This window comes from Lacerta agilis, chromosome 2 (genome assembly GCF_009819535.1).
Source record: "Lacerta agilis isolate rLacAgi1 chromosome 2, rLacAgi1.pri, whole genome shotgun sequence".
Classification (NCBI taxonomy): domain Eukaryota; kingdom Metazoa; phylum Chordata; class Lepidosauria; order Squamata; family Lacertidae; genus Lacerta; species Lacerta agilis.
In genome coordinates, this window is record NC_046313.1 from 37,460,659 (window position 1) to 37,473,964 (window position 13,306).

Sequence of the window (13,306 nt, forward strand, 5' to 3'; positions counted from 1 at the left end):
CTCTGTCTGGCTGCAATTCTCCCCAACTGACACTGCCTGAGAAGGGGAAATGATGAAGGGGTGATTGGTTGTGCATTCATGTTTTCTTGAATGGCTGACAGCGGTGGTGGTTACATTACCAATCTCAGCTTCCTCTATGTTGACTAAAGGGGAGTTCATCAAGACGAAGGGTGCAAGACCAGCAGGAGGCAGTGCAGGCAAAGGATTGAGGGAAACGGTCTCTCTCTGTGCTCTCACCCTGTGGTGCGTTTGGCCAGTCCTCTGCATCAGTCGGCTTTACTGGGTGCAAGAAAGATCCCCAAGCAATATCCAACACCACGATGAGACGTGAAGGCACAAACTAAGAGAATTCTGAAACAACTTGATCGGTTTTGCAAGAGGGGTAAACTAAGAGGTAAACGTACTATGAGAAGTCTGTGCAAATAAATGATATTGCATGGGTCTCTGGCATAATACTCGACCAGTTTCCCAGTGTTCTAGAAAATCTTGTTTGGCCATTTCCAAAGCTAGTGGCCTGTGAGATATAAAAACAGGCGGGCTGGATAACCTGGATAACATTGCCAATCAAAATGTCATGTCTGGAAATTTTGAATTTTATGGCAGGTATTTGCTCAGGACTTTCCTCTGATTCATCATTCTCATCAGGTGTGATCAGATCTTGTACTCCACAGTCTGCTACGAAATGGGCGGGAAGGAGGGAAGGAGTTGAACAAATTTAGGCTGAGAGCAGGCGGGCTTAGGGACTATGCAAATCGACTAAATGGAAAGCTAAATCTTATTTCCACTTCAAAGACAAGATAATTGTTTGAGGGAAAGCCTAGGCTGGCCTGATAGTCTGCATGAAAGATTTGGGGCAGGCAAGTCTTCTACTGCAAAGGCTAACTTTCTTTGGCAAAATATTTTCCTTTTCGGTTAAAAAAACAAAACAAAACAAAAAAACCTCCACAAAGCCCTTTACTAGTTCTATAACTAAAGGCAAATGAAACTTGGTCTCATATATCCATCCCAGGAGCAGAAAAAAGTGTGTGTATTTTTCTGCTTTCTTTATTTTCCATGCTAAAACTATTTTGTTTGTTTTGAAAGTATTTCTTTATTTCTTTATGAATCTAAACATATTTGACCTAGGGATTCAAGAGACTGCACTTTTGATCTGAACTGCTTGATCCCATGCTCTTAAAGGTTCTCCAGGCTGAGAGTTGACAGCTGGGCACTCAAAACTGTGGTGGTGCCAGCGTAACTCTCAGCAGACTGACAGATTGGAACTCCAGGCTCCTTTGGTCAGCTTGCAGAACTCAAAAGACTGAGTCTCATAAGAGCTACAAAGAGAATTAATGGAAATGATAGGAAGAGAAGCCAGGAACCTTTCTCCCTTCAAAATCAAATAAGGAAACAGACAAGCAAAACCATTTGATCTATTGGAGACACATGCCCTCCAGTTCCAGTTTAGGGTGGCTAGTCACACATTGCCAGGGGGTGGGGCACATCTCAAAAGCGGTTTACATAAAAATTTGTATAAGTAAATTTATATTTCTAAATGCAAATTCAGAAAGGATTACTATTAATTAAACAAAAATGCAACATAATGGGCAAGACAAGCACATATTTCCCTCCAGAGAATTCTGGTACTGTAGTTAGGGCTGCTGGGAATTGCAGCTCTCAGTGGAAAACAAGAAGTCCCGGGATTCTTGGGGAGAAGACATGTGCTTTAAGTGACAAGTGGCCTGTTTGCCTGCTCAATCTGCTATCCAGTTGCTAACTGTTGGTGGGCAACTTCAAGACCTCTGCTGCCCCATCTTAAGGTTCCTTATGTTTAAAATAGATGACCCTTCAAAGAGAAGGACCGACCCCCATGTAGAGGACTGTCCTCTGAAAAAAATAAGAGACATGGCTACCATCACCACTCATTTGCTGCAACGTGACAGAACCAAAAGCATAGATTCAAGTAAGTTCCTGCTACCTTCTCCTCTAATGCATCTTATAAGCTCTTTTCTTGTTCTGACAACGATCAGTACCCCATTTCCTAAGCCCTGCAATCTGCACGTGCTCTTTGGTTGAATAAATGGGGTACGAAAAGGACAGACAAAAGTTCTAGGAATCAAGCCATATAGTTCTTGTTCCTGCAAAAGCACTTGGGTTGGGAGGAGCGGGGAGGGAGACATGCTAGGCCTGCCTACGTAACACGGAAATATTGCTAGATAAATTGCCCTCCATAAAGCTCAGCATGTTACAAGCCGTTTCCCAGCCGATGACTGGTTTATTAGCCACTGCAAGCATGCAGAGCGTTACTTAATGACATTTGGGATGTGCAATGTGAATTCATTACCCGCCTACGGTGCTTTTGCATCCAATCACCCTCCCGCAAGCTCCTCGCAGCCGTCGGTGGCTGGTAAACAGAGTGCAGCTCTTCCCCCCGCCTCCATCCACGTCTCCAGCATGGGAAAGAAATGGGCTTTTGAAGGAACGAGTGGCACACCGGGTAGAACACCGCTGCAGGCCAAATAGTCCAAAGCGCAGCTCAGGACGCTCGGTGGTTGTTTCTCCAGACCAGCTGCACAGCTTGATTTGGCTGAAGCGACAGCGCTGCCATTCCAAGCCCCTTCGTCACCAAGTGGAGACAATTAACTTGCCACTACGCTTGCTTTATCAGAGCTTAACATTAATGTTACACAGCCCAGATGTTGTGCCAAATGACACAAAGGAAACTGCTCTTAACAAGCCCAGCTGCTGCTTCTGTGATTGCTTCCGGCTTTTTCGGAGCCGCTAATCAGCAAGCTGGGATCTAGAAGACAAAAAAACAAGCAACTAACTCCCAAGTTCGAATTCCCATCCCTCTGGAAAGGCCTTCGTGTTGGTCTCTGCAAGCCTGAGAGTAACAGGGGACGGCCAACAGGTCAAGTGCCCATTTCAGGAAAGGCACCTAAGAAACTGTGTTATGCTGCATCAGACCACTGGTCCACCTAGCTCAGTTATTGTCCGCACTGACTGGCAGCGGTCCTCCAGGGTTTCAGGCAGGGAGTCTCTTCTAGCCCTACCTGGTGATGCTAGGAATTGAACCTGGGATCTTTGGCATGCAAAGCTGATTCTCTGTCACTGAGCCACACAGTGGCAGAACTCTTAACAGTTCTAGCAAGAGCTTTCCTGCTCGGCAGGACTTACCGCACGGCCTGCTGCCCTGCCCCAGCCACATTACAGACAAGGAGCAGGATCCTGCCCCCTCCACCATGGTGCAGGAACTCCGATGAAATGGCCCCATTATGAGCCAAGCGCTGGCCTTCGGGCTCAGAAGAGTTGGGAGAGGATGGGAGGCTGTGGGGACAACCTGGGAAAAGGAAAGAATAACGCACATGAGTAAATCCCCAAGGCATCCCTCTCCTCCATTGGTCAACTACTTTGGGAATGGCTTAAAGAAGGACATAGGAAGAGCCGATGGATCAAGGGCAATGGTCCATCTAGCCCAGCATCCTAGAGCAGCATCTGGGAAGCCTGCAAGAAGGACCTGCACACAATTGCGCTCTGCCTACCTGCGATTCCCAGAAACTGATACTCAGAAGCATAGCTGCCTTCAGTCATGGACACAGGGCATGGCCATCATGGCTGCTATCCATAGATAGCCCAACCCTCCATGAATTTGTGCAATGTTCTTTTAAAGCCATCAAAGGTGGCGATCAGCTTCTCATGGGGCAGTGAGTTCCAGTTAAACTATGAGCTTTTAATATCATTCGGGTATACTGAGCCGAGGCCATTTAAAGGTCAGCACCAACACTTTGAATTGTGTTCAGAAATGTGCTGGGAGCCAGTGGAGATCCTTTAGGCCAATTGTTATCTGGTCCCGGCAGCTACTCTCATTCACCAGTCTAGCTGCTGCACTGTGGATTAGCTGCAGTTTCCGAGTCACTTTCAAAGGTAGCCCCACGCAGAGCACATTGCAGTAGTCCAAGCGGGAGATAACCACTCTGGCGAGACAGTGTGCCGGTAGGTAGGATTTCAGCCAGCGTATCAGATGGAGCTGGTAGACAGCTGCCCTGGACACAGAATTAACCTGCACCTCCAAGAACAGCTGTGAGTCCAAAATGACCCCCAGGCTGGTCCTTTAGGAGCACAGTTACCCCATTCAGGACCAGGGAGTCTCCCACACTTGCCTGCCCCGTCCCCCAGAAACAGTACTTCTTTCTTATCAGGATTCAACCTTAATCTAATAACAACCACCCATCCTCCAACTGCCTCCAGACACTCACAGAGGACATTCACTGCCTTAAAAGACAGCTAGAGCTGGGTATCATGTGCATATTGGTGAACACTCAACCCCAACCCACTGATGATCTGCCCCAATGGCTTCATATAGATGTTGAAAAGCACTGGAGAGAGGATGGAGCCCCAAGGCACCCCACAAGTGAGTGCTCAGGGGTCCAAACACTCATCCCCACACACCACCTCTGGACACAGCCCAGGAGGAAGGAGTGGAACCACTACACAACAGTGCCCCCAGCTCCCACCCACGCCCATACCATGGTAAATAAAACCCATGCAGGGTTGGGGGCAAGCTTCCTAATTATAATAGCAAGGGAATAAGATGACTCAAGATTTGTGGGTTCTCGTTTTCAAGAACTTTCATAGACCATCCGAAATTCGTAAGATACAGGACATATTGCCTTAGAGCAAAGGTTTGAGAAAATGATTCAAATTAATCCCTTCCAGATCTGTGATTCTGCAAGGATGAATAAACATTAACACTCTCAACAAGTTGGTGTCCATTATCACCAGCAATAAACGCTCGCGCATAATCAGTCCAATCTGCAGCTCCAATTTGCAGCTAGATCTGTCCATCTCCCCAGATCTGGGCTGTGCAATTCATCAAAAACCACCTGGCAATAAGGCTGTCCAAAAGGCAGGATTGCCATGAACTTCATCTCCCAGATCTGCGTGCGCTGTCTCCTCTGATGTTTTTCAATTAAGGCCTCTTGTTTAGCCCGGAGAGGCAATAAATCACTGCCACGGCACTTTGTCTCCAGTCTTCCTTCTCATTGTGCATATAAAAGCGAATCCATCCCAAAATGCAGCCATAAGCGCCAAGGCTCAGCTCATCCCCATTCTCCTCTCAGCACCTGGCTTCTTCCCCACCAAACTGCCCTCTTGAAGCCTCAGCCTTGCAAAGTCCATATCCAGGGAAGTATCTCAGAATTCACAGCTGCAGGATCCTCAAATCAGGGTGAACCTGGAAGTCACGCTTGGCTCATTTATCAAATCAACAGAATGAAGCAGTAATGCCCTTTTCTGGCCTGTGGCTCCTCTTCAGGCTGAAGGCAGGGGTTACATGTTTGAATGCTCCCCCCCCCCATTGAAACAGACTCAAACACCTGTCATGTATGATCTAGCCGAGATCTCTGTGTTGCAGGGGGTTGACTTGATGACCCTCAGGGTCCCTTTCCAACTCTAAAATTCTATGACTCTATGATTCTACACAGAGCAGGTGGAAGCATGCCAAATATTTATTATTGTTTTCCCAAAACTTCTGGGTTTCTTTAGAAGAGGCACCATCGTTCCCCTTTTCTTTTCTTTTCTTTTTTCTTTCCTTTTCTTTTCTTTTTCCTTTCCTTTCCTTTTCTTTTCTTGTTCTTTACAGGCTTTTACCCTAGCTACACCCTCCTGCCACTCCAGGATTCACAACACCTCCCAGCTCCCTGACTTGGAGTTCTTTGGATCTCTAGTGGCATTTTACAGACTGTAAAACCAATTTATCTCGATTCGGAGCCTGACCTTTTGAAGCACGGATGGCTTGGCTGCCTGCCAGGTCCATGGGAGGCTAAAAATAACTTCTTGTATTAGTCACAAAACAGAGATGGGTCCCCTTTTGGCAACACACTAATTATAAAACGGTATTGATCACAGGTCTACCATGCGGAGGATGGAGCAAGCTTGTTTTCTCCTGCTCCAGAGGCTAGGACCCAAACCAATGGATTCAAAGTTACAAGGAAGGAGATTACAACTAAATCAGTTCAGGAAGAACTTACTGACTGTAAGAGCTGTTCAACAATGGACAGAGGAGGTGGAGTCTCTTTCCTTGGAGGTTTTTAAGCAGAGGATGGGTGGCCATCTGTCATTGGTGATCTAGCTGAGATCCCTGCATTGCAGGGGGCTGGAACCTCTGGTCCCTTCCAATGCTACAATTCTATGACCCGAGTGAGTCTCTAGAGCAACAACATCAAGAGTTCCCAAAAATCATTGTCCCCAAAAGGTACCCAAAGCACACAGCGCATTAGCAGCAGCATGAGTCCACCTGTGTCATTTCAGTCAAACTCTAGGGGCCCAGTGACCCTCCCATCAACCCCAGCCAGCACAGCCAGTGGTCAGGAATGATGGGAGTTGTAATCCAACAAGACCCTTGCCATAGTGTTTGGCTGAGCTGGCACAGGTAGGTTCATGCTGCCACCATCTTCCGATGCCTAGGGGGAATCTTCCAGGGACTGTGGTTTTTTGGTGTGTGTGGGTTTTTTTGGAGCTGCTTCATGTTGCTGCTCTACAGCAGGCATAGGCAAACTCGGCCCTCCAGATGTTTTGGGACTACAACTCCCATCATCCCTAGCTAACAGGACCAGTGGTCAGGGATGGTGGGAGTTGTAGGCCCAAAACATCTGGAGGGCCAAGTTTGCCTATGCCTGCTCTACAGACGCACTCACTACCTGTGATAAACAGAATTTTGCAATTAATGTGTTTCCAGGAGGGGATCTGTCTCTTTGTTGTTTTTCCCAGGTACGCCTGCCTGAGCTTGCACAGTAGTCACGGAACTAGAAGAAGGTAAGAAGAGCCTGCTGACCAGACAGGTGCTTATGGGAAGGCTGCAAAGCTGGATATGAATGCACAAACACCTGCAATTCCCAGCAACTGGTACTGTATGGGAGCATGCAGCTTCTGAACGTGGAGGTGGAACCATAGGGATTTTCACCTTCTTTGAGACACCTTCCAATGGGAGGTGGAGTCCAACATCATTCTCAGTCCCATCTTAGGCCTGCCACCTCTCTTTCATCTGCCTGCTAATAACCGGAACAAAAGCAACTGCAAACAGCCAAATCACATCTGTATCCATTTACCCTCAGCTACATTAGGGGAGACATTTTTCCCATGGGCTTTTTTTCCTGAATGGTTCGACACAGCTGCATTAGCACTACAAACTTCAACCATTTTCAGTGTTTCAAGCTTAAACTGAGAAACCTTGGAATGCTGTGCAGCAGGAGAATCATAGAATCATAGAGTTGGAAGAGACCACAGGGCCATCCAGTCCAATCCCCTGCCAAGCAGGAAACACCATCAAAGCATTCCTGACAGATGGCTGTCAAGCCTCTGCTTAAAGACCTCCAAAGAAGGGGACTCCACCACACTCCTTGGCAGCAAACTCCTTGGCAGAGGGTATGGGCATTTCTTTCCCTGCTGTACATCATGAACTAGTTCATAGCACAACATTCCCCAAATGCCTGAAAGGCAGAGGCAGAACACCGTAGTAAAGCAGGCTTAGGGGCGGATAGCAGCTTTCCCCAACCTGGTGCCCTCCAGATGGCCATACTGGGGGGGGGGACTTATCTGGAGGACCTCTGGTTGAGAAAGTTGGTCTGTGCCTAACCTGTAACAAGTGTTCCTAATCTAATGCTTCCTTTAACCTGGACTATAGCTTTGTAGTCCAAATAGTGTTCCCTACAGCATGGAGCTGATAACACCAAGGTTGCAGGTTCAATCCCGGTATATTCCTGGATTGAAGGGCGTTTGAATAGATGATCCTCAAGCTTCCTTCCAACTCTACAGTTCTATGATTCTGTGATTCATATTGGTAACAAGTTAGGACTAAGGGAACAAAGCGTAAGAGTTTTTTCTGATAAAATATGACCTTGCATATTTGGTGCAAAAGAAAAGAAAACCAAACTGCATACAGAACAATATGCACCGGTTACTCATTGCAAAGTATCAGCTTGTTATACTTTATTTATCTTTTGCCACAACAAGGAATCATAAAGAATAGAACAGAACAGATGGAAAGTGGGGGTGGAGAGGGGGTGAAATAACCGCAGCAAACAAACACTGGGAGAAAAGAAAAGCTCTAGTGAACTGTGGTGTCTCCCAGCATTGAAACACTCAGAAAAATTAACAGATTTATCAAGTGTTTGCAAGGTTACGTGATGTCATTGATTTAATGAGCATTCATTTCTTATTTGTTTGCAGGGAAGTTAGACAACATGCCATACAACTTTTATCCTACACTTCCCAGTGTATTTTTCTACCACTTTGCTTATTGCAGAAAGGTCACATTTGGGGGAGGAAGCCAGTTTGCTTTAAGAGCACTGTATTAACATTCATTCATTCATTCATCAACCTGATTAATCAACCTGAATTTCCTGGTACACGATCTGAATCCCACCTGAAAATAGCAATGGTCTGGAAGCATCCTTTGAGCAATTCACTGTTCAGAAATCACCATTCCCAAATGGCCCAGGGCCACCTCTGAATGCATGTGTGGAGCTACTTTTGTGAATGCACCTACATATCAGACTCTCCTTGCATGCAGGTGGTTATTGCCTCCTGGTGAAACCTCCATGATACACGAAGTTTCCCAAGTTGGCAAAGGAGGTGCTTTCAAACAATGTGCACTCTGAGATGACCCTAGCACATGAGGACTATACCACGCATACTCTCCAGACACCCCCCCCAAAAGAAGGAACCAAAGAACACACTTGTGGCAGAAAAGCAGGAGCAGGCAAGCTTTCGCTGCATCGATTTCAACAACACCCATTTGTGTGTTCAATGCTAAACCACTCGAAACCTCTCAGAAGGAAATCATGCCAGCAGGCTGAGAAACAGGACTGAGGGCACAGGAGAAGTTCCTGGGCTGATCAATGCATCAGCATCCATCCAATTCTTCTCAGAAGCAGCCGTCCCGATTTGTCAGCTCAGACTTGGTCCCGGCGACCGCATCTCAGCCTTACAGGCGCATCACCTCTTCGCAGTCTGCCAGACCCAGCCGAAAGCCAAACGAAGAGCAGACTCAAGGAAAAATGCCTTTTGCACAGCTAGGTAGTAAAGCTGCCAGCGGGGGCAGAGAAGGTCCTCTGACTCTGCAGGGAAAAGGTATTTCCCAGAGGCCTCATGATGCAATCACAAGACTGTAGATCTTAATAAGAGGACATTAAAGTGACAGAGTCTCGGCGCCCCTAAAGCCCACTCATTCTAAGGCTATTTGCTGTGACTGTGGCTAATCTGTGCTGGTTGGAGGAGACAAGGGCAGGCTGATGGATAGAGCCAGTCTTCAGTTAAAAGTTACTGGTCTCCTTGTGATCCCATCAAGCCAGGAAGACTCTCTCCTCTCGCATTGGGCGTCTCCTCCTCCTCCTCCTCCTCCTCCTTTCCTTCATGCTAGCTTCTGAATGCCACTGTGCAAAGCATCCCAACCTTCACAACATCAGCACAGGTACTACGTTCTTAACAAGTGCCGAGTTAATTGCCCGGCTCTGAGACTGTTACTTTTGGCAGCAGTGTCTTTGCTTGGTTTGTGAATAATGTGGGATGTAAAAGGACAGGGGCAGTCAAACCCAACTTCCTTATATGGAACTCTACAGTTGGGAGTGAACTCTACAGTTGGGGGCTGCCAACTGTAGTATATGCCGAGTCTCCATGTCGCTGGTCAGTTGTCGTGTTGATCTCTAAGACAGTTATCTCTAAGCAGCATTATTAAAATGCACCATTGGCACTAGGCCAAAAGTAAAAAGAGGGACTTTCTCTCAAAAGGAGAAAGTCACCATATGTATATTATTTAGTAACTTTTAAGCCTGCCTCTAGGATCCTTGTGTGACTAGATGATTACTTGTAAGTAAACGTTATACACTTTACCAAACACTGTGAAGTGTCTTATTGAAAGAGGGATAAAAAGGGGAAGACACCAGGACAATATTTTTAATGACTCTAGCGAGTCTATGCAAACTATCTGCTGCGCATATGAAGTAAAAAGGGAATGTTAGCTCTGCTGATATTATCGAGCTTGTAAACGCAAGTTGGGATAGGATATCTAAAACAATATATCCTCTCCCACATCCCTCAACATTCCCACAAATAAAGGAATATTATGTCCATCACACATGACTGTCACACGGCCGCCTGGCTTTCTCAAGGCCATGCTAGACATGGGCATCAGCAGATTGGTGTCGTTAAACCTGGATCTGCTGCCATAGCCAAGAACGTGGGTAGGGGAAATGGGTGCCCCTGCTTAAGGAATAAAACGGATGTGCAGGTGAGAGAAGCTCTTCTCTCGATTTACACCCCCACAGCCCCTCTCCCTTACCCCTTGTCTTCCAGTTGGGGTGTCCCACTACTGGAAGTGACTCGAGCAGGGAGAAAGGCAGCAAGCTGGGGGGGGGGGGGATGAAAGGAAAAAGGCTGAGGAAAGTAGGGGTTAGCTATACAGAGCACTTTTTGCTCCTTAAATTAGGCTCCTCCACACATGGCTTCCTTTTATTACTGCATACCCTGCAACATTCCAGGAGAGCAAAGCAAGACACCTGCCCACCCTCACCCACCCAATCTCTGCTCACCTTTGCCCCCCTGCCCACCAGCCACATGAATCCACATGGACCCTTGGGCAAAGGCAGAGCCCGGGGCACCTTCAAAGCAAATGAGGCCATCCGCATAAGACAGGGCACTTGGCAGGTATGTTATTGCAGCAGTCAGGATTTAAGAACACAGCTCTGTTAATGTTATATTTGGTTTGGCCCTCAGGCCAAGCACAATATGGAATTGGCAGGTGGGGGGATAAATACTCAGTGGAGGGAATTATTATTTTCTTCATCTTTTCACCATTTGATACAAAAGTACCTAAAGCTCTGAGTGCCAGACACCTCCACGTGGAGAGGGGGAAGAGGAGCCAGCTGGACAAGAGCAGGAGAGGGGCCCAGGGGCCTGGAGATGGGGAAGAACTTGGCTGCCTCTCCAGAGCTTATTTGACAGGCATTTTTGGAAGGACATTCAGAATGCATTCCAGCCGCTACAGCAGGACACACCTGAGAGGCGGGAAGAGCTGGCCCTGCTGAAGGAGAGAGGAGCCTGGAAAGCGTAGACGTTGTCACCCTCTGCGATGGTGTTCAGGTCCTCGTCGTCCGAGAAGGAGCACCGGAACCCTGACTGGCCCAGCTCAGCCAGGATCACCTGCAGCGGCAGAGTGAAATGGTCAGGGCTTTGCAATGCATGAGGACTTAGGCAGTATAGAAAGGAAAGCCTCCTTGCAGTTCGCAGGGGACAAGGGCACCCGGAGCATGGGCGCAGGAACAAGTCTTGCTTACCTGGTCAGGTGAAATCTTGCCTTCCTCTGCCACCATTTCCCTCAGCTTCGCCACGGTGCTGAGGAGAGGCACAGCCAGGCCCACACGCACAAATCGCTGGCTCTTGGATTGGAAGACAAGGGTGACGTTCAAAGGCCTGGAGGGAAAGGAGCCGGGAAAGGGAACTTAGAATGGTGCAGCAAAATGGCCGCCAAATGGCAGCCTTGCCCTGCCCCACCCTGGTGAGATACAGGGTGCAGCCAGAGCCCTGGGAACCATATAAATAATAAAATTATTGTTAGTTCTGAAGGCAGCCCTGAACAGTGAAGTTTTTAACGTTTGGACTTCCCAAAGCAGAACTCAGGGTTCTAGTAAACAAAAACCAAAAAAGCCTAACAGTAAAGTAGATCCTACAAGCCTGAGGTCTGCCCATGGCTGCTTTAGATACACTCGTCTCTTCTCTCCTGCATGCAACCCTCTGTCTTCCTTTGCTCCAGCAACAGCTGACAAATGGGAGCTGCCTACCAAAGGCCTGGGTAAGCCCTCTAGCTATTAAAGAAAAGATGGCACCAAGCATCAGCCGCGGCAAGCAGAACTGGGAGCGTCGTTGCTGGAAGTGGGTGACTGGCTGTGACTGCAAGTTTTTAGCTTGAGGGGAAAGTCATTACTGGCTCATCTGCAGTCTGCACAGGACAGACTTTGCATGCACTCCTGCACCATCAGAAAAGAGATGTCAGAGGAGTCTAGTTAGCCCCGCATTTGGGAGTGAAACTACCCACTGGGGTGGAGGAACAGCAGACCCATCTGTGGATCAAAGACAGATAAATGTGGATAATGTGGATTAGTCTACAGAGGGCAAGTGGGTGGTTCTATAGAATTTATGAACACAATCCAACACTCCTGGTAGGCACCCAAACATCATAAAGTGAAGTCTCTTCCTGGGAAAGTGTACAGAAATAAAGGTGGTTGCCCCATGTACCTACTTGGGGGGGGGGCATTTCCTCACTCCCACTCAACACAACATCCTTTTAAAGTTACCAGGTAAATGGAGGAAAACATCTATTTTTCCCATATGGTTTCCCGGGACATGCAGGTTATGGTGATGGGTTGCACCTTGGGAGCATTTTTAAAGACTTTAAAAAACTTTTCTGGTTTCAATGCTTGCTTTAGTAGAACCATGCTGACGCAGGTGGCGCTGTGGGTTAAACCACAGAGCCTAGGGCTTGCTGATCAGAAGGTTGGCGGTTTGAATACCCGCGACTGGGTGAGCTCCAGTTGCTCAGTCCCAACTCCTGCCAACCTAGCAGTTCGAAAGCATGTCGAAGTGCAAGTAGATAAATAGGTACCGCTCTGGCGGGAAGGTAAACGGCGTTTCTGTGCGCTGCTCTGGTTCACCAGAAGCGGCTTAGTCATGCTGGCCACATGACCTGGAAGCTGTACGCCAGCTCCCTCAGCCAATAAATTGAGATGAGCGCCGCAACCCCAGTTGTCCGCGACTGGACCTAATGGTCGGGGTCCCTTTACCTTTAGTAGAACCATGCTGATAAATGGACAGCATGGACTAGTTACTGCTTGTCTGTTGCTGGGTGGTGGGTGGGTGGGTGTGTTTGCTGAGCCAACTTGTACAGAGAGAGAGAGACAACATTTTGCTGGGCAGGAGGGGGGGGGATCCTCAGAAATGACTCAAAAGTGCAAGTGAAAAGGGCTGTCTCTGTAGGTGACCATTGCAGTTGCCTTGCCAACTCCCAACAGATGTGCAGAGGAGCCTGTTTGCACTGATTCTGAGAGGGGAAAGGTCCTGCTTTGGTTGGACAAAAAGACAGTCTGCTTTCTCCTTGAGGAAAACTAAGAATATGCAGCACCTGAAATGGAGCTGGTAGAGAAATCTGCCTGGGGGGAATAGCAGGCCACTTCACTGATCTTTACTACTAGGCACAACTCAGAGAGGCTGGACCACGGATGCCTGAACAATTTGGTTTTTGCTAATTTCACTAGGAGCTGACTTGATAATCCTCCCC

At 47.7% G+C, this 13,306-nt stretch overlaps 1 protein-coding gene across 1 annotated transcript in view; it reads right to left on the reverse strand.

Moving 5' to 3' along the window:
- The window catches only part of USP43 (ubiquitin specific peptidase 43), an 84,153-nt gene that overhangs the window by 21,738 nt on the left and 49,109 nt on the right, over positions 1 to 13,306 (reverse strand). Inside the window, exons 5-7 of the mRNA XM_033139557.1 lie at positions 11,310 to 11,445; positions 11,031 to 11,175; positions 3,157 to 3,319 (exon numbers count right to left, since the gene is read on the reverse strand). Of these exons, the coding sequence (XP_032995448.1) occupies positions 3,157 to 3,319; positions 11,031 to 11,175; positions 11,310 to 11,445 (444 nt within the window). The remainder of the gene's footprint in view (positions 1 to 3,156; positions 3,320 to 11,030; positions 11,176 to 11,309; positions 11,446 to 13,306) is intronic.